This window comes from Sorex araneus, chromosome 6 (assembly GCF_027595985.1).
Source record: "Sorex araneus isolate mSorAra2 chromosome 6, mSorAra2.pri, whole genome shotgun sequence".
Classification (NCBI taxonomy): Eukaryota; Metazoa; Chordata; class Mammalia; order Eulipotyphla; family Soricidae; genus Sorex; species Sorex araneus.
Genome location: NC_073307.1, coordinates 25,247,217 through 25,272,727, shown reverse-complemented (window position 1 = coordinate 25,272,727; position 25,511 = coordinate 25,247,217). Strand labels below are relative to the sequence as shown.

Here is a 25,511-nt window from a genome sequence, read left to right as displayed (position 1 = left end):
AATGATGGGAGTCTACACCCCGACACTTTGAATGGTGGGAGTCTACACCCCACCCACCGCACTGCCCCCTGTCCACCTCTGTCTTTGCAGGAGCCATTTCTTGGGGGACAGCGACTCCTATGGATGTCGTGAAAAGTCGACTCCAAGCTGATGGGGTTTATACGACTAAATACAAAGGCGTCCTGGACTGTATCTCCCAGAGTTACCGGAAGGAAGGCCTGAAAGTAAGCACCCGGTGACCCTGGGGCTCAGGGTCAGCCCCGAGGAGATTGGGGAAACTGAGGCTGGTGATGATCATTTCTCACCCCCTGTGAGTAGCCCTGCTCTTAGCTAGTCCTTAACTCAGGCAGGAGGAAGCAGGTATTGAAGCCGGCCACTGACCTGCCCCTCCCCTCCCACCCCTCCCCGCCCCAGATCTAGAGAGTCCCAGTAAGCTGCCCGACACATGCAGCTGGAACAGGGCAGAGCTCGACCCTGAGGCCACCTCTGCCTGCCTGTCTGTCTGCCTGTCTGTCTGTCTGTCTGTCTGTCTGTAACTAGTGCTGAGGCTCAGGATTCCTGCCACTCAACGCAGCGCCTCATTCACTGCCTCCAGCATGTGGGCCCCCTAGGCTCCTTGCCGTCCCTCGGGCCCCACACCTCCAGAGACCCCTTTCTTTGTTTCATTTCCTGCCTCCACCTCCACCCCAAGTCCAGGCCCCCTGATCCCTGGTCCCAGCTATTGAGGAAGCTGACCCCATCTCTCTTTCCTCCTCCCTGAACCCGAAGGACTAATCCAAACACAAGCCCTTCCCCACTCTCAAGACCATCCCCGAGCGGGGCCCAGCCAGACCGGGAGTGGGCACTCAACAGAGGCCCCGCTCGGGAGGTGCCACTCAGCCCGAGGGCTAACGCTGCCTCCCGCCAAAGGTGTTTTTCAGAGGCGCCACAATCAGCATGGTCCGGGGCTTCCCCATGAGCGCAGCCATGTTCCTGGGCTACGAGCTCTCGCTGAAGGCCTTCCGCGGGGACTACGGGGTGCCCAGCCCCTAGCACCAGGTCAGTGCTTGTCCCCGCTGCCTCCCCACCACCCACTGCGGCTGGAAACTCTGTCCCCACGGCGTGGCGGTCTTCTCCTTGGCACCTGTCTTGTGTGCGAACCTTCAGTGAGGGCCCCTCTCCTCCTCGTCATTGTCACGGTCCTCCCGGTCCCACCTGTGAGCAGAACTCACCAGTTTCGAGTGAAGACGCCTGCCGAGCTCTCCTGCAGTGGCCCCGACAGCCCCACGCAGAGAATCACACCTGGCACGAACTCTCAGAGCCAGGCATGCGGACTCAAAGCAACGGGCCACCTCCTGTCGCATAGACACTGTGACCCCACCTCCCTGCTGACCTTGAAGTCTGGGTCAGCATCACCGATGAGCCCCCAGAGCCCCACTACCCCACCCCCTGCCTCCTGCCCCCACTCTTCCTCACTGTCCTCTTGTCATTGCTGCACAATCACCGTGGTCCCAGGCATCTAAAGTCAGACACTCAGCAAGTGACCCCACATTCAAGGGCTCCCAGTGCTCCCCACTGCCCTCTAAAATGTCACGTAGTCGCATCCTCACCACTATCCAAAGTGAACCGTCTCCTCTCACCTTCCGGCCTTTACTCCTGCTGTGCCCACCCAGACACCCTTGTCTCACTGAGCTGGGCTTCGACAGTCCCCCTGTGTCATCCGGCTTTTAATCAAGAAGTCTCCTCTTCAGGGAAGCCTGCCCCAAGGCCTCTGCTAGAGTGTGTCCGCTCAGCACTGCTGCCCTGCCAACCTCTGCATCCTAACTGTCCACCCAGCAGGAAAGTCCCAGGAGAGCGCCGATGAGTTGTTCTTCTCGTTGCAGTTACTGCCTCGCCCAGAACCCAGAGCACCAGCAGTCATCACAAAATATCTGCAAGAGGCTGGGGACGTGGGTCATTCACCTGGCATGTGTGAGGACCTGGGCTCAGTCCCCAGCACCACACACACACACACACACACACACACAAACACACATACCAATATCCTCTCTGTTCCTCCCTTATTTCTTTCTCTGACCCCCAGCTGGTTGTTTGTGGAGCTCAGAAAACATAATAGGGTGAGTCGCAGAATTTTCTAGTGAATCAGGAGGCCGTTTCACTCTGGTTGATGACTTCCATCAGGAAGGTCCTGTTCACCCTCAGCCACCTCCCCTGGGGCAGCTGAGCCCCACCAGGACTCGGGGGGGGGGGCCGGGAGAGCCTGGGGCTCCATCCCTGGGGAAGGTACCTCGGGCCTCTCTGAGGACCAGGACAAGGACAAGTGCTGGAAATTGGCTTTAAAGCAAATGCTTTTAGTTTTTTTATAGCCACAGTCACAAATTTTCTGGCTTTTTGCTTTGCATGATTAAGCACTGAAGATTTGGCTGAAGATTTTCTGTACTTGAAGAGAAATTGTCTTGTTCTTTAAGCTGCACTCAGAGGCCAGCTGTTCCCCAACTTTTAAAAGATGAAAGTGGAGGGTTTTTTTTAATCATTTATATTTGGGGCCTTGGAGCTACACCCACTCCTGGCCCTGTGCTCAGGGATCACTCCTGGTGGTGCTCAGGGTACTGCTGGGGCTCAAACCTGGGCTAGTGACATGCAAGGCAACACCGTAACCCCTGTACTATTTCTCCAGCCACCCCAAAAAGGATTCTTTAAAAAAAATCCTACAGTAAAACCAATGTATATTTATATAGAAAAATAGAAAGTAGAAATAAACAAAAAGAAGCAGATTAAAATAGATGTAATCCCCCATGACATTCTTCAAAGAAATGGATCAAGCAATCCTAAAATTCATATGGAATAACAAACGTCCAAGGATAGCTAAAACAATTCTTGGGAAAAAGATGATGGGAGGCATCACCATCCCCAACCTCAAACTTTACTACAAAGCAGTAACAATTAAAACAGCATGGTACTGGAACAAAGGCAGAGCCGTAGACCAATGGAACAGGGTGGAATATCCCTACACACAACCCCAAATGTATGACCATCTAATCTTTGATAAGGGAGCAAGAGAAGTGAAGTGGAGCAAGGAAAGCCTCTTTAACAAATGGTGCTGGCACAACTGGACAACCACATGCAAAAAAATGGGTTTAGACCTTGACCTGACACCATGCACAAAAGTCAGATCAAAATGGATTAAAGACCTCAACATTAGACCACAAACCATAAGGTACATTGAAGACAAGGTCGGCGAAACCCTCCACGATATTGAAGATAAGGGTATCTTCAAAGGTGACACGGAACTAAGCAATCTAGTAAAAACAGAGATCAACAAATGGGACTACATTAAACTAAAAAGCTTCTGCACCGCAAGAGATACAGTGACCAGAATACAAAGACTATCCACAGAATGGGAAAGGATATTTACACAATACCCATCAGATAAGGGGTTGATATCAATGGTATATAAAGCACTGGTTGAGCTCTACAAGAAGAAAACATCCAACCCCATCAAAAAATGGGGCAAAGAAATGAACAGAAACTTTACCAAGGAAGAAATACGAATGGCCAAAAGGCACATGAAAAAGTGCTCTACATCACTAATCATCAGAGAGATGCAGATCAAAACAACCATGAGATACCACCTCACACCACAGAGACTAGCACACATCCAAAAGAACAAAAGCAACCGCTGTTGGAGAGGATGTGGGGAGAAAGGGACCCTTCTTCACTGCTGGTGGGAATGCCGACTGGTTCAGCCCTTCTGGAAAACAATTTGGACGACTCTCAAAAAATTAGATATTGAATTCCCATTTGACCCAGCAATACCACTGCTGGGAATATATCCCAGAGAATCAAAAAAGTACAATCGAAACAACATCTGCACATGTATGTTCATCGCAGCACTGTTTACAATAGCCAGAATCTGGAAAAAACCCGAATGCCCCAGAATGGATGACTGGTTGAGGAAACTTTGGTACATCTATACAATGGAATACTATGCAGCTGTTAGAAAAAAGGAGGTCAAGAATTTTGTAGTTAAGTGGATGGGCATGAAAAGCTTCATGCTGAGTGAAATGAGTCAGAAAGAGAGAGACAGACATAGAAAGATTGCACTCATCTATGGTATATAGAATAACAGAGTGGGAGACTAACACCCAAGAACTGTAGAAATAAGTACCAGGAGGTTGACTCCATGGCTTCGAGGCTGGCCTCACGTTCCGGGGAAAGGTCAACTCAGAGAAGCGATCACCAACTACATTGCAGTCGAAGGCCATGTGGGGGAAGGGAGTTGCGGGCTGAATGAGGGCTAGAGACTGAGCACAGCGGCCACTCAACACCTTTGTTGCAAACCACAACAGCTAATTAGAGAGAGAAAGCAGAAGGGAATGCCTTGCCACAGTGGCAGGGTGGGGTGGGGGGGAGATGGGATTGGGGAGGGTGGGAGGGACACTGGGTTTACGGGTGGTGGAGAATGGGCACTGGTGAAGGGATGGGTTCCCAAACTTTGTATGAGGGAAGTGTGAGCACAGAAGTGTATAAATCTGTAACTGTACCCTCACGGTGATTCTCTAATTAAAAATAAATAAATTAAAAAAAAAAAAAATAGATGTAATCCCAAGAACTTGCAATGCAAGTTGCATGTAATTTTTATGTATAACCCCAAATGGGGTCCTCCTTTAGGTGATGGTCTCTAGCCCTTCCTCGTATGGTCTTTCTCCAGGCCACTACATAGTGCGTCAGGGGCATTTTCCATGCCATGAAACCTTCATCTATAAGGCGCTTTCAATGCCACGTCCCGGCCAGTCACAGAGAGGCTGGACGCTTGCCTGGGCTGCAGCCCCAACCACAGTGACCACCTGGTGACTGATGACATCAGCCCACTGGGAGAAGTCTCTAGAAGGCCAAATCATGACCATCTCGGATGCAGACCCTCTTAGACAGTCCCCACAGAAGCTTTTGTTTCTGGAAATGTTCCCGTGTCTCCAAATCAGACACCTGCTTGTCATCCTCTGCCAGCGGGAGGGCAGCTGCTTAGCAGCTTTTCCAGAAGCTCATCTAGAACCAGCCTCACCTCCGGCGTGAACCCAAGAACACAGAGGCCCTTTGACACATCCCGGAGCTGCATTTGTCAAGTGGCTCTGAGAACTGGGGCCGGCCCAGCTACAGGCAGAGGTGACAGCCACTCTGAGGATGTGGAGACCAGTACCACCTGGTCTAGATCAAGGATGGGGACAGAGGTGCATTAGAGAAGCAGGGGCTCCTACAGTTCCAAAGAAATGGTCGGATGAAGAGGATCCCAGGAGCCCCTGGGGCCAGGCGATGCCCAGAACTGCTGTCAACATGCGTCTCGGCTCCAACCAGTTCCAGTCTCCCCCCAGGAACCAGTCCCGTCCTCGCCCTCAGCCCCCGTCAAGGCTCTGGAGGAAGAAAGAGCATCTTCTTAATCACCTCCTCAGTCTTCTCTTCTGGCTCATCACTCATGTGAGTGACAGAGGGCCTTTAGGTCATGGAGACAGTTGTGTCATGAGTTCTTTGTTTCATCCATTCACAGGAAGAAAGCAGAATCAGACAAGACGAGAGAGTTGGCCTGTGATGGTAGGGACCCTGCCTCAGGCCAGCAGCGGCTCCTAGGTTGTCCCAGAAGCCCTCAGCATCGCTTCCCTCCACAACCTACCTGGAGATCTGCTGACCTGCCTCCTGGCTGTGACCCGTCATACACCAGCCTCTTTGGTCTACTTTCAAGTTCAGGAAAATTCATCCTCAAGGAAAGAAGATATATCGTTCCTATAGCATTTTGGGGAAGTGAGCACTTTACAGAGAGCCCTGCCAAGGCATAGACATTGCCCCGTCTATTCCCACACTGAGGCTTTGCCAACTGATGCATCTGCCTGGGAGTGCAGCAGAACTCCTCCCCTTCCAGCTGTCAGGTGGGTGGTGGGCACTGCGGCTGAAGGGCAGGGCAAGAGAGGAAGAAGGAAGAGACCCTCTCCCCCCACCTCAGCCCCAGCTGTACTGGCCTGTGAGGTGTGTGTCTCCAGGCCTCTTGTTTCCATGGGGAACAAAATAAACAAAATAAAAGACTTTATCCAGGGGGTGGTTCTCTGAAAGCTGTCATTATTCTAAAAGTTTGTTTTCTCCAGAAGCTTCACGGCGGGGAGGCCCTGGGAATTCTTGAGGTGATGTGTTCATTATCTTCATCTCAGCCATCATTCCCCAGCATAAACTATGTCAGGTCACCAATGTTTATACTTTTAATACATGCCATTATATTGATCAACCCAATAAAATTCGGAGGTCGTGGAAGGAAGAGTGAACACAGAATTGAGGGGAAGTTCCAGGTAGGTGACAGCTTCCCAGGTTCACAGAACTTCAGACATGACCTTTATTTTACTGGGAAGGGATACAAGAAGTAGAGTAACCATGACACAACAAGAAAGTTTACATAAGTTTAACATTTACCAGAAATGACAACGCAATTTGATGAATATTTAAAGTATAATAAACCCATGACATGTCTTTACATTTAATGTAAAAGAAATTTACATATTTTTACTGATTTTTGGGTTTGGGGGCCATCCTCAATGATTTTCAGAACTTACTTCTGGGTCTGTGCTCAGGGATTTCTCCTTTTAGGCCTCTGAGGACCGTAGGGGATGCTGGGAATCAAACCTGAGTCAGCCATACGCAAAGCAAGCACCTGAATCACGGTACTACATATCTGGCACTGTTTACATGTTTTTTTAAAAAAATAACTATTCTTCCAACACAAAATCAATGAGAAAAATTGTGCTTCGTTTAAATTTTGCAATATTCCCAAATGTCTGCTTTTAAAAGAAGAGTTCAGTCCCCATATTTGTTTCTGCTTTCAAGATGTTGTGATAGCTTTGTTTTTTGACTTAAAATGATACATTGCATATTCATGGAAAAGTGAAGAGAGGTGCTATTTGCATCTATAATATCTGTTTGTACATGTCTTATGTGCAAGCTGGGAATTGTCGCTGTCTCCCCTGGCTGCTAAGCTGAGGAGTTGCCACTTGGTGGCAGCAGAGGTCAGCCAAACCCTCTGCCCTCCTTTCACCTTTTGCAGATATTGACTACCAATTACTAAAATTCTTATGGAAATACTCAAGTCCCCAGATAGTCAAAATGATCTTGATACAGAAAAAAATTGAAGGACTCACACTTCTATCTTGCAAGGTTTCAGCAAACCAAGACATTACATTGATGTAAATTAAGGGGATAAAACAGAGAGTTCAGAAATAAACATGACTTTTGACAAGGATGCCTGGACACCTTTTAACAAATATCTGTGGGACATGAGTAACTACATGTCAAAAAGATTAAAATTGTAAACTTACCTTAATATGCAAAAAAATACATATTAAGGTGGACCATAGACCTAGATAAGAGGTTTGACAGAGAATGAACTTTAGGGAAAAAAAATGTTTTGTGGACTTGCATTTGGCAAGGTTTCTTAGAACACCAAAAGCATAAATGACATAATAAAATATAAGTCAACTACAATTTAAAGACACTTTGATATTACAGATGATTCTGTCAAGAAAGTGAAACAGTTCCATATAATGAAAAAAGTAATTGCAAATATCAGATAAGGAATTTATATCCAGAATATATAAAGAACTTATTTTAACCCAGTGTTAAAATAAGCAAAGTATTTGAATGGTCATTCCTTTAAAGAAGATAGATGAAGAACCCCTGCAAAGATGCATCTCTAGTATGATACTATCACATTATAAGGAAAAAAAAATATATATATATATTTCTCATACATATTTGTTCTTAATGCACTGTTCCTGTCTCAGGACTCCCAAAAGCCATGGGCTTTCCTAAGATGTTGGGAGTGCTCAAGTGAATGAAAATGAAAGTAACTTTGGGAAAACACCTGGTAGGGGCTAGTTCCCAGGAAAACCAATCAGAATAAAGGATGGAACTTCCTGACCCACCTCCTGATCCCCAGGGCTGGGAGGTGCTTCACAGTTGAGTTCAATTTGTCAGTTGCCAATGGTGATTTACTCAATCATGTCTGTGATTTAATTGATTCAATCAGTCAAGCCTCTGTAACCCTTATCCCCCAAATCCAGAAGATCTTCCGAGCTGGTGAGCACAGGGCGAAAGGCACCCCAGGGAAGGCATGGAAACCCCATACCCTCACCCCCCCCACCCTAAACCTTGTCCTGTGAACCTCTTTCAACTGGCTGCTGCTGAATAGTGTCCTGTGTAACCAAGTGTAATCCTTTAGCTAATGAGGTTTCCTGGATTCTTTGATCCTCTTGTGCTCTTGCATCTAACATTCTGTGGCCTTCACCGTCTCGGCAGGAGCTTGGAGCCCAGGTGAGAGTCTGATTTGGCAAGTGGAGAGCAGGTGGGGGAAACCAGACCCCTCCCCTGTGGGATCAGAAGCTGTCCTGCACAAGGTGTGTTCTCTGACTCTGCCAGGTGGGGTTAGAGAAGCCTCCACTTATGCTTGCACTGGAATTAGGCCCAGGAATCTATTTGTTCCTTGGGGAGCTGGAATCAAAGTCACAATGAGTACCACTTTATACTCACTGGAATGACATGGCGAAAATGATGCAGTAAGGGTTGAAAGGTACATGGGGGAGATTGGGATCCTCTGAGATTGTTGAGGGAAATGTGAAATGGATGCAGCCTCCTTGGTTGAACATGGGAGGGAGGGATTCTCATGACCCAGAAGTTCCAGCTCTAGGCACACGCCCAAAAGAAAGGAAAAGAGAATTCTTCACAAAAGCCAGTGTGAGGGCCTTAAAGCAGCATCGTTCATAAAGTAAGTCAAAGAACAGTAAGCGTCCAAACAAGTGTCTAGCAACCAGTGAACGGAGAGAGAAAAGGCATGGACCCAGACAATGGAATGTTCCTTGGCAATAAGAAGAAAGGAAGTGTGGGTGTATGAAACAGCATAAATAACCTGAAAGTCAGTGAAAGTAGCCAGTCATAAAAGAACATACATTTAAGGTTCCTTTTATATGAAAAATCCAGAAGACAGATAGAGACAAGACTTGGATTACTGATGAACTGAGGTTGGGGTGAGGAAAAATGGGGCCTGATTGCTAATAGACAAGAGGTTCCTTTGGAAGTTGATGAAAATATCTTAAAATTAGATTGGGGTGTTGGCTGCCCACCCTGTGGATATTCAAAAAGCCATTAAACTATACATTTGCTCCTTAAAATTTAATTTGATTATTTTTCACTTGTTGCTCTTTCCCTTCCCATCATTTTTGGGAGGTCTGGGGGGACAGGGGAGGGGGGGGAGGGTTTCTCACACTCTTAGTTCCGGTGTGATGGAGATCACATACTTTGTCACACTGAGGACCCCGCTGGCAGTGCGGATGGGGAACAGTGCTGTGGGTGGAACACAGCCTCTTGCCTGAGGCCACCCCCTCCATGGTCACCCCCCTCCTTGTACATTTTTGAATGAGTTAGATGGTCTTTGCATTCCCCCTAAGGGTTCCCCTTCTCCTGGGAGATCTTGTTTGGTGGTGAATGGGTTGGGGGGAGCAGGGTGGAAAACTGTGACCAGAAAATAAGTTGCAGGGTTAAGACTTCACAACCTTTTCCAGCTTCCACTTGGATCGATGAACAGAGAGATGGGCAGCTGGGAGGACAAGTTTAAAGTCAGCAGCAGCAGTGACCTAGCTTTGGCCTGCAGCCTTGTGCCCTGATCTGGAGTCTCCTGAAAACTGCCCTACCCCGGGGCCTGCCCTCCTTGGCAAGGGTACCAGGCTGGGCAGAGAGCTGGCACCTGCCCGTCTGTCACTGCCTCACGCTGGAAGAATGTGGCTCTCTAGACAGTTGCCCGGGTGGAGACTTGGCTTTCTCGGTGCCGCAGAGTGCCCTGGGTGAGCTCTGCCTCTTCACTGCAACTCAGCTGCGTCGCCCAGGCACCTGGACTCCCCCAGGAGGATGATTCCACGTGGATTGCAGTGAAGCTTCCCGGCCCCGCCCAGACGTGCTCCGCAGAGTGCCCGCTACAGCGTCGACCCTCCAAAGATGTTCCTCTTCCCGTTCTCCTTCCAGGGAAACCTCAACTCCCCTGGCATGGGGAGGAGGACGGTGACGGCAGTGCACGCACGCACGCACTCCGGGACCGCGACCACTGTCTTGGCGCGTGCCTGCAGGGGGAGCCGTATCCTGTAGCTGGGGGCGACTTTCACAGAAACAAGGAGGGAAACCACCAGCGTGAGGCGGTGACTCATCTGCGACAGCCTCTGGGAGCGCATCTGGGCGGGGCTGTGGACTGAACCCCTCCTCTGTCTGCTCAGGCTGTGTTCCCGGGTCACCAAGGTGGCGCTCCGCAGGCAGCGGGCAGTGAACTGTGTTGTATAAGCCCACGCAGCTCCATGCGGGTCATTGGAAAGCCGGGGCGGAGGAGAACGAGGAGGGGAGCCTCATGGCCAGGACCCAGCAGGCCGTGAAGGAGGCGCTGCCGTCCAAGGAGCCGCCGAAGCCTCAGTTTCTCCTGGAGAAGCCCAGCCCCGTCGCAGGTCGCAGGTATGCGCTTGGCAGAGCAGCACCCAGCCGTGCCCCTGCTGCAGTCCCCAAGGCTCTGCTCGTCACCCGTCACGATGCCTGTCCCAGGGCTGAGATACGAAGACCTGCTGGGACTCATTTGCCTACCAGGCCTGACCGCCTCGTGCTCTCCGCCTGCAGAATATTAATGGGTTTAATTACCGAGCCCAGCCCCGGGCCCTGCTCTGGGTGTTACCTAACGCGCAGCAAGTGAACCACCTCTCACCTTCCAAGAGCGCTGACGGGTTTGAATCTGCAAATGCTCCAGGCTCTGGATTGTTGGATAAAGGAGCCCTGTTACTGAGATTGGGGGGGTTCTCCTCCCCCACAGTCAAGAGCAAACACACCAGAAAGGCTTGATACATCCAGAGCTAGGAAAAAAAACGGGCAGGGGGCGTGGATCCGAGCCAAGAGGCCAGGGGCTTTTGCTCGGATCCTTACCAGCTGTGGGGACTTGGGTCCATGCATTATCCTTGCTGGATCTTCTCTGTAAAACAAATAACCGTCCTGACTTCCTGCGGTGATCAGGGAACTAAAGGAGATGATGAATGCTCAGTACACACTAAGGAAGAGCTCAGTAATTGCCTGGATGTTATGAATAAATAACAGCAAATACCTATTTTAAGAGGCCTTTGTCTCAGCTCTGAGTCCATGGGGATCCGCAGACCAGCTAGCTCTGGAGCCAGGCAGGACGGCCACCCCCAGATCCTGTGTTCAGTGCCCATAAGGGACGGGCGCCAGTATTAGGAGAGGGAAGCCCTGAGGACCCTTGATGGGCAGGGCTTCCGGTCTGTATAAGAAGCGCTGCAGTTTCCGAACAAAAGCAAGGCTGGTAGGAAGCAAACACTCAGGCCACTGCTCTGGGAGAGGCCTGGGGTCCCTGCCCCCACCCCCCACTCCCGGCTTTGGCTTCTCTGGGCAAGCAGGTATTCTGAAGACTGTGACTTGTCTGTCAGGGCCTGTGCCCCCTGATAAGGCTGGATGGCACCGAGTGAGGAGGGAGGGAGGCCAAGTGGAACCAGGAGGTGGCAGCTCTGAAAGCCTCTTGGCTTAGAATCTCACACGTTCCCTTCAACTCCAGGTCACACTAAACAAGTCACCAGAAATGACCAATCAGCACCAAATGACGACCACGGACACTATGATTAGAAAGCTCCATGCCCCCACAATGCCCACGCCCTGGAAGATAGCCCACCCTCCCCTGACCTGCGCCCCCACTGCTAAAGCTCCCTCCCCTCTGGCGGGGCTTGACTGCAGGGAATGGAACGTGAGCCACTGGCTCTCTCTAGGACCTGTGCCAGCCTGGGGCTAGGTGACTTAAGGCATAAGAGACTTTGGTCACACCTTTGGTCACAGCTCTTTGCTGTGCAGGTCACATCGGTTAAGCTTGTAACAGATGGGAAATGAAAGTCGGGCGAAGCCCTGTTGCTCTGTCCCTGGGGGCTGAACTTGCCTCATTATCCTCAGGGTCAGAGAGATGACTCAAGTGGCAGAATCCTGTCCCAGAGATGCACAGTTCCAGAAATTCCACCAGAAAGCATGCAGGGATTACCCAAATAGTTCTTGGGAGCCCCCCTCAAAATGATGCTGTTCTGATCACCAGATCAGTGAGTGCAGCCCAAGAACCACACCCCCCACCCCTCACCCCCACCCCCACCCCCCACCACCCTGCCACCTTCATCTCCCACCCCTGCCCGCTCCGCCCATCAGAGGGAGCCAGAGAGCCCAGGAAGGGTGAGTGCCAGCAGACCATCTCCTCCAAGAGTTCAGGTCACATGACCCCCAGGTGTGGGGGTCTATCTGAGACCCCCACCTTTCTGAGCATGTTCATGGTGTTCTGGGTACCATCTCTTCTCTGGGACTCCACCTTTCTGACCTACACACCATCTTGTACTTTTGCATCTCTAAGGCCTTCCCTCCATTTAGTTTGTGTTTGTGTCGTATCTCCTCTGGAGTAGGAGTAGAATGGGCTCAGGACGGGCATCTGGGATACAGGAGTGAAAAACAAGACATTGCTCTCCAGAGCTGTCGCTGGAGCATGGTTGTGATCTTTCTTTTCCATATGCATTTATTCCAGAGCAAGGGCATACAAACTTAATTGAGTGATTACAGTTGACTTTGGTTTAGCATGGCTTCCTCGATTCCGCCCTCCCACCCCCCAATGGAAACAACTTAAAAGAGAAAGGGTTTGACAGACTCAATAAATAGAATAAATATTATTTCCATCCTCATATTCTGCCCTTCATCCTTTGCTTCTGGAAAGTTTCCCGGAGACTCTCCAGGAAAGTCAGAGTGTTGCCTGTTGTAGTTCGGTTGCACGGCTGTTCACAGGAAAAGAACTGTGGGGATAAAAAAGAGCAGAGAGAGTGAAATAATGTGGAGCCCGCAACCCCTCACCATCCCTGCAAGAAGACCAGGTCTGGGTTGCAGTAGGTGTGGCAGCAAGGAGCAAGGTGTGTGAACACCAGGGCGCTTGTGACATAGACTGATTGGATGAAGAGGCCCAGAGGGGCATTCTGGGTATATATTATGGCGTTTGACTGTGTGGCCAAAACTCAAAGATCTAGTGTGCACATGTGTGTGCACACATGCATGCACATACACAAATGCCTCTCAAATGGTCCCAAATCTCTTCCTTAGGAAACCTTTTTTTGGGGCCATGAGAGACCTACACGTTTGTTATGATCCAACACCAGCTTCTAACGTGATGATTTAGAGTGGGACTTGAGATCACATAGACCTAAGTTTAGATCTTAACTCTGCCACTTTCTATTTAATCATTCATTTATTTTGGATTTCGGGCCACATCTGACAATGCTTCGGGGACCCTGTGTGCCAAAGGATTAAACCTGGGCTTCCTGTATGCAAATCGCATGCTCCAGCCCCTCAGCCACTCATTAAATATGTAGTTGTTGGCAAAGCAGTTAGCCTCACTGAGCTTCCTCTATACAGTGAGGATGATAAATCTAACAAATGTTCCAAAGGCAACAACTCAATGGAATAGGCTATACAAAGCATTCAGAACTGCCTGCATTGCTGGCTCAAGCACCCACAGCTGGATCACAGTGATAAAGGTTCCACAGCCTCCCATGGTCCCATGGAGCAGTTGCTCCTTAAAGACTCACATTCTTCATTGTATAGGCCAGAGTATTGGCCAATGCATGAACCTCTAGGGTGATTTAATATTGTGTGGGCTATTGCACTGATTCTATTTTAACTTCAGATTTTAGTTGAGATGTATTCTTTGATTATTCCACAGGTAGAGAGAAGCAAATGGCTACATAGGTGTGAACAGCCTTTCAAACCAGGGGAGACAGGGGCTCCTGTGGAGCAGAGGCCACACAAACACTGGCATCCCCATGGCATTGCTTAGATCCCTGCTATCAACCTGGAACTACCATTTCCAACTAAATCATTCTTTCTCACTCATATCCAATTGACATATATACATATACATATGTACATATATATTATATATATGTGGCTGGAGAGATAGTACAGTAAGTAGGGCATTTGCCTTGCACAGGTCCAATCCATGTTTGATTACCAGCATCCCATACGGTTCCCTAAGCCCAGGAGTAACCCCTGTGCATTGCCAATTGTGATCTCCCAATTTTTTTCAAGGGCAGAAAAGCTAACTAGAGCAAACCACAGACTGAAAACAAACTCACAGAGCACTTTTGGTCCTTTAAGTGTTCAATTGCCTTTTTCAACCGATGTAAACTCATGAGGAGTTTTTCCTCCGTTGTGGAGTTGATCATCTGCGACAGCCCTTCTTTGAAGCAGGGAGTAGTGCAATTGTCCTGGTACATAAAAGAAATACTCAGAGATGGCTTTGAGAAGAAGTCACAGAAAATGCTCTTAGAGACTATTCTAAATTACTTGCACGTGTTTCAAACAAATCCCTGGTCAGTCTCAGAAAGTATCTTCAAAGTCAGGTTCTTATCCCTTAGTGCCTGGCACTCCCTAGAGAATTCCATTAGATTCCATCCTGGGAGCACGGGGCCAAGAGGCTCTGAAAAGGGGAGCTGACCTGAAAAAGTCAGGTCCAAGTCTCCTGCGTTATGTTTTTGTTTTATTTCAGGGACCTTTCAAGCAATACACAGAGGGCCCCAGAGGCCATTCCAGATGATTCTCAGTCACTTGCCAGTGGCCCAGTGCTGGGGCATGAGAATGCAGTACCTTTCATAGCTGTGATGGTGCTTCCCTGTGATGGTCCTTTCCACAAGGCCTCAGGGGACACCAGGACTATACTCGGTGATGCTCAGGGGAGCATGTGGAGCCTTGTATGTCTCAAACCCCTATATTATCCCAGCCCCAGTCTCTAGTTAAACCAATACTCTCTCTGCAATAGTGAGTTTGAAAGGAACAAGAGAAAAAGTGGAGTTGGAGGAATAGTACAGTGGGTAAGTCACTTGCCTTCCATGCAGCTGGTTGGGGTTTGATCCCCACCAACCCATATGGTCCTCTGAGCACTGCCAGGTGTGATCCTTTAATGCAGAGTCAGGAGTAACCCCCTGAATACCACCAAATGTGCCCCCCACCCCAGAAAGGAAAAAAAGTGGAAAGAAAAAGTCTTTCATACCAGCCTGATGGGATGTGCCAATTCACTGCTAGCGCTGGTGTGCCTGTGTTCCAGCTGTAGTTCAAAGTATGGGCAGAAATCCCATGGAGCTGAGCGTGGCTATAAACACGTGCTCCTTCCTGTCCTAGTCTCTCCTAGTTGCTGGATCCTTGCTGGTGAGCAGCTCAGAGGCTCCCAGGCCTTGCTTGTGAGAGAGCAAAGCTAGCTCTGACTTATGCAGCTGAGTCCTTCACCCTGCCCTTGCTCTCTGCCAAGACAAGGAACCGACCCTCTGAATCCCCCTGTCACTTCTCTTTACCCACATATAGCCACAGACACATTGTCCTCCTAGCAGGTGCATCCAAACCATGCGGCGGCGATCACCTTAGGTTGGTTAAATAGATTCTAGGACTGAAGGGGGCCAGTGGGCAGCGGAGCACTTAGTCTGTAATACATAACTTACTGCTGCAACTGTTCGACCATGAGGAAAATGGGTTATAAACAAGGTAACGGGAGCAGCTCACTGGCTATAGTCTCAGTTCCAGTTGGAGTTAGTGTGCACTTGGCCACTAATTTGTTAATATGGTCAAGATTCTTTTCCAAATATTTCAAATTACTCCAATTTTTCTAGGGAAATAAACTTTACTACAAAAGAATTTCTATAGTAAAAAATTTCAAGAACCTGGTTTTAGAAGGAAATACTAAATAAAGTAACACTTTCTTATATAAGAAATCAATTTCTTTTTATATTAAAAACCCTTTAAAATAACAGGATTAAAATAATATTCTCTTTTGTTTGTTTTTGTTTTGGGGCCACCCTTGGCGATGCTCAAGGGTTACTCCTGACTCTGCACTCAGGAACCATATATGGTGGTGCTTGGAGGACCATACAGGATGCTGGGAATTCAACCCAGGTTAGCTGCATGCAAAAGAAGCACTCTACCCACTGTACTATCTCTCCAGCACCATTAAGATAGTCTTTTAATGTACTTACCGAAGGAATAGGCAGGCACAAACAGTCTGTCCCCTGCAAAAGACAATTTCAGCATAAAGATTCTAGTTGTGAACATTGACATTAGTTTGCGAAGTTCTTAAAAGAGTGGATTTCTTTAAAGGTCTTAAAAGAGCTACTCACATTGGTGCCACAGCTGCATTTTGAACTCTGTATCTAAAATAGGTAGAGAGATAAGAACCCATATGGTTTGTGCAATGCTCATATTGCTTCGCGTTCACTAATATTTTCTGGTCCATGCCCTCCTCTGGGGCTTACCTGCTTTTGTCTAATGAGGAACTGGACATCACGAATCCCCGAGGAAGTCAGACATCCCTCGGTGGCCATGGAGCAGAGGAGCAAGGCAGAGGCAAGGACCAGGAACATCTTGACTCAGGGTTGGAACTTTGCCTGCAGAGGTCTCAAATCGAGTCCCATTTATAGCTCCCTTGCAAATGTGGGGAAACCCTGACATCAAACTGATACCAAGTGCCCACTTTATTCTCTGTAAGTTTGGACCACTTACAGAGAAAGGGTATATAACTATATATGAACATTGAAAAAAATGTGTATTTTATCTATCCAACTGAGTCCCTTGGAAGAGATCATACTATACTGTGGCAGGAAATACCATTCCTCAGAAAACATGCTTTTCAAGAAGCTGAGGATGGAGATGCTGAAGGGAAAGTTAAAGATTTTTAAACTTTCATCACGATTTGTTTTAAGGCAGAAATTCTGGTTGTGAGAGTTTGAATACTTTCCATGAAAGCCCACGTCTGTATTTTCCCCTTTTTACATTATTGGAAATGCTGATATAATAGCCAGTCACAGGTGTTCTAGTGAAGGAGGGTGGGAGGAGAGAGAGGGGAGGGGACTGTCTTGCTGATCTGTTTCCTGGAGTTTTTCTTACCTCTGCCTTGGCAAGTTCAGTCAAGTTATTGTACTGTCCGTCTTACAATACATTATTTCAAAGTCTGACACTTCTGCCTAGGGCCAGACTCTTGACACTAGCCATATGCTTCTTTAGGAAAGAGTTCCTTTGAGCAGGTGCTTGAAGGAAGAGCTATTCACCTACAAGCTTAGGAGTATAGCAGTGGTGCTTATTAAAATGCCCTTAGGATAGCCAAGTATTGCTAGGGATGTTCAAGGAAGTAATATAGCACTGCCAAGCATGAAGTAAAAAACTCTAAGCTTGAAATAATAACTAATCCTTGTTAAGCACTTACTACATACAATTATGAGCACATTATAGAAATTAAGCAAGGTAATAGCTGGAGCCACTAAATGGAATAGGTACTAACTTGTTATCTCATTTTGCCTTTAAAAAATACGCTGTCTTAACTCCCTCGCCCTTTGATGGAGCTATGCTTCACATCATGAGCCAGAGAACTATCTCCCTATATCCCAATGAGGTAAGTATTCTGAGCACTGCTTATATATGGAGAAACTGAGGCACAAAGTGGCAGTTAATGAGGAAGTGGCAAATTTTATGACACCCAGAAATCTGGCTCCCAAGTTAAGCCTTTGATTCTCCCCTCCCACCTTATTTTTCCTCCTCATTCCTCTTGTTAGAGTGGATCTAATTCTTCCCTAGCTCAGTATCAGGAAAGTTCTGGAAACAGTAACTATTTATAAAAAGCTTGTTGAATTAAAATGTTAATTTCTAAAGGACCTTTCAAAATACTAAGAAAGGAGTATATAAACTGAGATTTGATAAGGTTAAAATTCTAGATTCTGGGGTACATAGTTGGAGCCAACTGTGCGTAAGGAACTGCATCCTCTTCCTGAAATAGACTGAAAAGTGGAGATTCTTTTGCATAGCATTTGGAGCCATAGTAACCAAGGGAACAAACCTGTGACCTTTCCTTACCACTGCTCCAAGAGTGTGTGGCACAATCACCTTCATCCCCACCTGTGTCTCCCTAGGTCTGATGATGAACCAGCTGTGTTTGGACACACAGTGGGGAAGGAGGAGGTCTCTTGGCAAAGAGAAATCTTATGGTGAACAAGGAAAATGGAGTTGACTTTTTAACCAAATTCCCAACATGTTTTCACCTATCTGCTCCCCAGTCTATCTTCTGCATGCACCAGGAAGATTCAAAGGCCTCCAATCCTCTAACAAACACTTTATTTGCATAATCCCCCCTCTACCTTTGGTCAGTAGAACCTCAAGAAGTTCAGTGTGACAATGTTCACAAGAAAACACCTCTTTTTTGGTCTTGCTGCTACTGGTAGCACGCCATTTATTCTGATCAACACATCTTTAGAATCCGTTTGCTTTACTGGTAATAGAAGACAAAAATAGCTGAAGCTCCTCCTTCCCCTTTATTTCAACTTGGGCATATCCGTGATGGCAGAAACTCAATATCAATCTTTTAATATTGTCACTGGCCAGGTATGCAACTGGGGAGGTCAGGACTGGTAAGGTCTGCACAGGCTCCTACAGGGCACCAATTTGCACCCCAGGTGCACTGTATCTGCATGGGAAGGAAACCCCTGTCACCAAGAGAATTTGGAGGAACCGTGGTCCTTAGGTTGAGCTAAGGTTTTGCTTCTTGTAACAAAAGTACTCAGTGCCACCCACCATACAGATCTCAGGTTATCTTGTTACAGAAAAAAATTTAAGGGGAACATCAACTGTAAAGCAAAACAAAGTTTTATTAAGGAAGGATGCATGTCCAAGGGAGAATGCAGCCTACTCCAGAGAGAAGAAGAGCTATAAAGAGAAATTTTATTGAAAGAAGATAGTACATACCCAAGAGAGGGGTGTAGGCATCTCCAAGATGGGCTTCCCCAGGGTTGCTTTGTGGAGCTAAATAGAATTGACAGGGTCTATTTCAGGCTGCCTCAGCTTGGGCCAAGGACTGCTGCTAGGGAACGGTCAAGGAGAAGGACTTCTCGCCCTGCTGGTTCCTTGATTTTCTGTGTTTATCTGGATATTTGTTCCTGCTTGTTAGCCTTTTCCATCCAGGGTTTGACCTTCGTTCTGAGCTAGTAGCAGAATGACTTTTTGGGGGATTATATTTTGTCTCCTAACATTTCTTGATTTATGGATTTCTGAGAGAGCACCCCCACCCACCTGAATTCCTGCCTCATTATGAAGAAATAGACAAAATAATTTCAGCCCAGCAATGCCCAGTGGTTTGCATAAAGAGAAAATAATCATGAAAAATAATAAAAATAAAAGCATGAGTGCAACAATAAAAGATAATGATAAAAATAACAATTGTGGGGCTGAGAGAGATAGCTCAATGAGCTGAGAGCAGGCTGCATATGCAAGAACCTGGGATTTGATCCTTGGCATCACATTGTCCCCTGGGTACCACCAGGAGCAATCCCCTGTGTATAGAGCTGGGAGTAACCCCTGAGAGCAGCACAGTGTGAACCCCTGCAAAACGCCAAAACAACAACAAGAAAGAATACAACAGTAGTACTAATTTTTCCTAGATATCACTGCCAAATTAAGACTCTGAGCCTTGAAACTCTTATGAGATGAAACTCTTATAAGCCTTGAAACTCTTATAAGATGAAGCTTAACATATGCCGTAGAAATGTTGGTGTCAGATTAAATCTTTTCTTCTGATATCATGGAAAGACTTCAAAAGAGACTTGGATCATCTTCTTATTGTTTGAACCAGTATTACTTTTTGTTTTATTTTGTGTTTGGGGGGACTACCTGGTGATGCTCAGGGCTTACTCTTGGCTCTGTGCTCAGAGGACCACACATAGTGTTAAGGACTGAACTGGGCCCAGCCAAGTGCAAGGCAAGAATTTTCATTCTAGTACTATCTCTCGGGCCCCATGAATAATTATCATTTAATACATGTGTGCGTAAGGCCTGTATAAAATACTCCACATGCTGTTACATATGCTCTCACACTGAGGGAATCCCCGGAACAGCTATTACTGTACAGTTGGGGGTTTTATGAAGAAAGAAAAATGGATCTGTCCAAAGCCATGTCTCTAGTTGCTAGCAAGGAGTAATAGGGTGGTGATTCTAACCAGTGTCCCTGGACTTGGGCCACTCGGGTTCCAGCCTTGCTTCACCTGGTCAGCCCACAGGGCTTGGATGTGTTGCTGATCTCTCCGAGCTTCTTAACGAGCACAAGGGTGAAGGTGGTGGGATGGGACTGTCATATAATGCTTCCTGAAGGAGTCTTTTAAATTTTTAAAGGCTTACTCAGTACATAACAAGTATTAAGGAGCCTTAATTGAGTTTTGTTGTGTAAGGTCTGCAACTTAAAAACAGCTGTTTACTGTTTTTAACTGCTGTTTTTAAAAAAACACATAAAAATGTATATGTACAACCGAATATGTACACCCCAAATATTTACTGTATGGCCTTTACAGAATACATTTCCCCAGTCCAACCTAGTACACACACTGCACTTCTTCTTCCCAGGTAATGCCATCTATTTGCTTCCCCTCCTGGCCAGGGTCAGGGCTTGCTGAAACCCCTCATTTCCTGAGCTGTGTTTTGCATGAACTCGGAGGATTCTGTGAACCAAAGGTCTTCTCTTGGTGAGGCTGGTCCCTGCAATAGACTCTGCTCTACTATCAAGAGTCTCACATACTGAAATCAGAAGAGTGACAGAACTAACTTATTTTTTCTCTCTGGGCCACATGCTGACATAACTAGTCTCAAGTCACCCCCTTCCTACCCAAACCAAGAGCTGCTGAAAAGAGAAGTGGTCAATGGACATGGTACTTGCTAGCCTTTCTAAGTATCTGTGTGCTATAATCTACAGAGGACACTGGGGACAATCCTTACCCATAGAAGGAAAGATGTATTCTGATTAGGATGTTTCCATTTGGAAGTCCAGTCTGGATTGCATTCAGGACCTGCATTCTCTGACCCACCACCTTCCAGCCACCTTAGATTCTTTCTCTTTCCAAACTCCAGGCCTTTGCTTTTTCTAAGCTCTGCCTGAGATGTTCACCCTCTGTTCTAGGCATTCGCCAGGCTCATCCTTCTAGTCTTTTTTTATTTATTTTTTTATTTTTTATTGAATCACCATGTGGAAAGTTACAAAGCTTTCAGGCTTAAGTCTCAGTTACACAATGCTCAAACACCCATCCCTTCACCAGTGCACATATTCTTTGATGCACGTCAAGAGGCCTTCCAAGAGGCCTTCCCTGACCACAATCTTTGCAAAGTTTGTGGCATGCTCCATACAAGTGGATGTGATTGACTTAATTGACTCTTGTTCATCATGTATTGATGGGCACAGCTGACATTTGTTTTTAGGAATTACTGGTTAAATGATTAATGAACCAAACAAGTGTGCAAAACTTTTATTAAATTTAAGGGCTGGAGAAATAGTGTAGGGATTAAGGCACTTGCCTTCCTTGCCACCAATCCAGGTTCAATGCTGGCATCCTGTGGATCCTTGTGCATCACCAGGTACAACCTTAAAGGACCCTGAGCATTGATAGGGTGATGCAGGTAATCCCTGGCATCACATCTCCAGGCTCTTGCATTGAATCTGGCCTGTTTGGTAGAAATTGCCAGGAGGGACCTCCAGCCCCCTATTTGTCACTCAGGAGGTTCCCCTAAATTTACACATAATATTTATTAAGTAACCAATTCAAGTTTCCAGTGGATCAATAACAAAGAGCAGATGTAATATCTTAAGAGCCTGAGTATGGGAAGCATTTGATTAAGCTGAATAGAATAAATCCTCCTTGAGAATATTGAAAGATTTTTCAATTTCTTCTTCCTTTCAACTTTCATAGTAGCTGCATGAAGGCTTATTTTGGGGAACTCCAACACTGCAAAGAATACAAGAGCGTGAGAGAGGGAAAGAGGTGAAAATTTTCACAATTATTTCCCATCTGCCCATCTACTCAATTCTAAAAAGGAAAAGAATTCAGAGTATTTAAATTCAGCTTAAAACACTACTTAAAAGACCAGATGTTTATCTAGGCAAAGTGGACAACTTCTGAAATTGAGCTTTAGGATTTATTTCAATATCAGAATGTAAGTATGCAAATAATCTTCTACAGAGGAAGCACACCAAGCTTAGAAATTAATTACTCATTTACTTTAAATAGCAAGAAGATTGGAAAGTGGATGCTTATCAAGATTAGCATAGATAATATATTTTACAATAAGTGACAAAAGATAATACTCAGCCATTAATTTTGTTCCAAAGATAAAGCATGACATTTTTGTTTTGTGATAAAGTACTCATGTGTCATGGATTATTTCTGGAGGAATAAAACAAAATGCTTATTTTTTTTCTGAGAAGTTACAGAAAAATAAAACAAAGAAAATGACACACATATACAACAACTGTACTGCTTTTCTGAGTAAAACCTATTTTACCCTTTTTCTCTAAGCAACACAGATATACTTCATTATGAGAATCCTCCAACACTAATTTTGTCATCCTCTGGTCATTTCTAGTTCAGTATTTCTCAACCAAGTGTGTTGGGGCATTCCCCCTGGATGTAGTGTCCTTGAGGCAGGACAGTGACTTCTCTCTGCGAGCTTGTGCTTCTCTTCTTGAATCCCCACTTAAAAGCAACTGAGACCTACCTGAGATCCATGTTCCTCTCTTTCCAGTCCTCACCATGGGGAATACCATTCTAGACTCTAATTGTAAATGGAAGTTTCACCTTTTTGATCAGCACAGGTCATCATCCCCTGAAAGCTGCCTCTCTATTTGTTCGAGTCTGAGGTCCTCTTTGTTGCATCTCATTTATTGGTGCCCATCTCATTAAGAAAGGATGAGAACTCTTGCTCTGGATTCACGATGGGGAAGGCACAGGTGAATTACTTGAAACTTTACTACACACATGGCAACATAGTAAGCACTATCTATACACATACATGTTACATCTGTACCGATAGCATCTCACTTCTACTTTTAGAAAGCAGAATATGAACTTTAGCAACAGACCTTCAGTATTGTCTGTTTTGCAGAATGTGAACTTTAGCATCAGACCTACAGTAGTGTCTGTTTTGCTAATAGAAGATGCTAAAAGGATCTTCTGTTTCCAACAAGTAGTGAGCAGGAAATAAGTGATCATTGCTGGCACTGCAGCAGCTCTTCGCCTGGCAGTGGCACCCCAGCTGTGTCCCCAGGAACTGCTTTGTACCCAGATGTATTTGTATCATTCCTGCCTTTGCTACACCTCAATGTTAAGTTAACATTTGTGTGTTGGTTGGCAGGTGTTATCCTTGGTATTTGTCTGTGCTCAAAGATGTTTCTGTGGAAGTGAAAGGTAATTGCTCTTCTGATTTATGACATTTCGGCTAAGGAAATATTTCAGAAAAACACTTAACTTTCAGGGGCTGGAGAAATAGTGGGCAGGGCACTTGCCTTGCATACAGCCGACCTGTGTTTGATCCCTGACACCTCACTCATATGGGGTCCTCTGAGCTCCACTGGGAGTAATCCCTAAGCACAGAAACATTCCACTCTTCAGAGAATGGGATAAACCTGTACCTCCCTCAGCCCTTTCAACAGTCTCCATTGCACTTACAGATGTGAAAGTGGATATTGAGAAGGGTTAAGAAGGTCTCCTTAGCCACTCAGCTGACAATCACAATCAGAGGTGTTTCCCCCAGAGTCTGTGCTCATCTCTGCTACCTTTATCTCAATCTCCGTTTCTGCCAGCCCATTTTTAAATAGCCTCTATTCCAAGTTCATTTAATATGGTCAGAAAATCAAATGACTTTGGTGCCGAGGAAGGTTAATAGAGATTCTAGAGATCAGTAGTTGTGGCTTTCTAGGCCTGCCTTAATTATTCACCTCAAACCAAGTGAATTAAAGCAACAGAAATGGATTCTCTACCTGTTCTGGAGGCCAGAAGTCCAAGATTAAATTGGGATGTTGGGATCATCGAAAGCCACTGATAAGCATAGATGTGCTTGCTAGGAAGCCGTGGAGTTGAGAAGTGTTGGGTATGGCCCCAGGTCATCCTTATCACTTTGGCCACAAATTGCTGAAGTCCCAACTAACCCTGATTTGAAATTATCCCCCTGACAAAACACTGAGTCTCTAGGTGGAAAAGACTCCAGTTAGGCAGGCCAAGACTTCAGTGCTCTGCTCTCTTCCTCTGCAAGATGACTTTGCTGTGTGGCCCAAGATAACAGCCTCCTGTCCAAGTGTCACAGTCAGACATGATGACACAAATTAGGGATTCCTAACTAATGGCCCAGCATTATTAATGCTTTTATTTCAGCACTTGTTACCAAAATGCCCTCCAGGAAGTTTTTCTAATATGTAATTTAGAATACTCATATTTGTCAAATTTCAGAATACTTCTGACATTCTTCCAAGTTTTAATAAAGGCCTGATTTTTATTAACCTTGGCCAGTGTGCCTGGCACATAATAAATCCGAATATGAATTTGCTGAACTATTACTCATGTTAATTTCTTCATTTGCGTATTACCAGAGTGCGCCCAGTTTTCTGTTGATATTTTTCCTCACAGGTTTCTAAGTGTTCCTTGTATATCTTTGCTTTTCAAATGTATTTATTTTCCTCTATTTGTTCTGCTTATAGTAGTCTGGGATGTGTATAAATATGTTCATGTGTTTAAAATATATAATGCTTTCACTACTACTTTCCTCATCTATTAATGAAATCATTTTTAGAAATTAAATCATTTATCTTTGGGGTTTATTTTAGGGTATATAGAAATCTAATTATTGGCACCATAGTGATAGTACAGTGGACAGAGCACTTGTCTTGTATGCAGCCAACCTGGGTTCAATCCCCAGCAACCCACATAGTCCACTGAGCACCCCCAGGAGTGATCCCTGAGTGCAGATCTAGGAATAAGCCCTGAGCACAGCCAGGTGTGGCCCCAAACCTAAACAAAAGAAATCTAATTATTTTTAAGTTTGGTTTACACTATTCGCTAAATATCTCTTTTCGCTACAGATTCGAAATACCAGTTTAACTACATACTAAATTCCTGCTTTCCTTAGGTATGTTTCTAAACATTGTGACTTATCAAAATGAGCTGTTTATATTGGTATTATTTATACACCATCATCTTTAGTTTGTGTAACTCTTTTTTTTAACTAAAGAACATTTATTTGTCTTTCACTGAGATTTTATCTTGAGGACATAATTGTGTCATCACTCCCCCGACCCAATCCTGAAGAATGGTTAGTATAGTGAGTACTACTAAAGTGGAAACAAATAGTTGGAAGGGCTGAAACCAACAATAACTGACAAAGAACAACTTCCATCTAAAGTATGGTAAAAATGTTCTAAGTAAAAAAAAGGGAGGGGGAGGGTGTAGGGAGAGGGAAGGAGGCAATGGGGGTTTTCAGGTTGAACAAGATCGTCATATTTCATTCAATACATTCAACCCTGGCTAGATTGTACCAAATGGAAACGGATTATTAGAATACAAAACATCTACTAGAGTTTGCTGTACATACCTATATTCCAAGCCTACCTTCATCCCCTTAATGCT

At 45.9% G+C, this 25,511-nt stretch overlaps 2 protein-coding genes across 2 annotated transcripts in view; one reads left to right on the top strand and one right to left on the bottom strand.

The window, feature by feature from the left end:
* Positions 1–6,055, top strand: part of SLC25A48 (solute carrier family 25 member 48) — a 38,451-nt gene extending 32,396 nt beyond the window's left edge. Inside the window, exons 6-8 of the mRNA XM_055142436.1 lie at positions 91–224; positions 910–1,038; positions 5,522–6,055. Coding sequence (XP_054998411.1) covers positions 91–224; positions 910–1,032 — 257 coding nt within the window. The 3' untranslated portion in view covers positions 1,033–1,038; positions 5,522–6,055. The remainder of the gene's footprint in view (positions 1–90; positions 225–909; positions 1,039–5,521) is intronic.
* Positions 6,056–12,743: 6,688 nt separating this feature from the next.
* IL9 (interleukin 9) lies at positions 12,744–25,499 on the bottom strand. The gene is made up of 5 exons (XM_004609979.3): positions 25,494–25,499; positions 16,350–16,457; positions 16,074–16,106; positions 14,187–14,318; positions 12,744–12,854 (listed from the first exon to the last, which is right to left on the bottom strand). Exons 1-5 carry the CDS (start codon positions 25,497–25,499, stop codon positions 12,744–12,746), a joined length of 390 nt encoding a protein of 129 aa, XP_004610036.3.
* Positions 25,500–25,511: the final 12 nt, after the last annotated feature.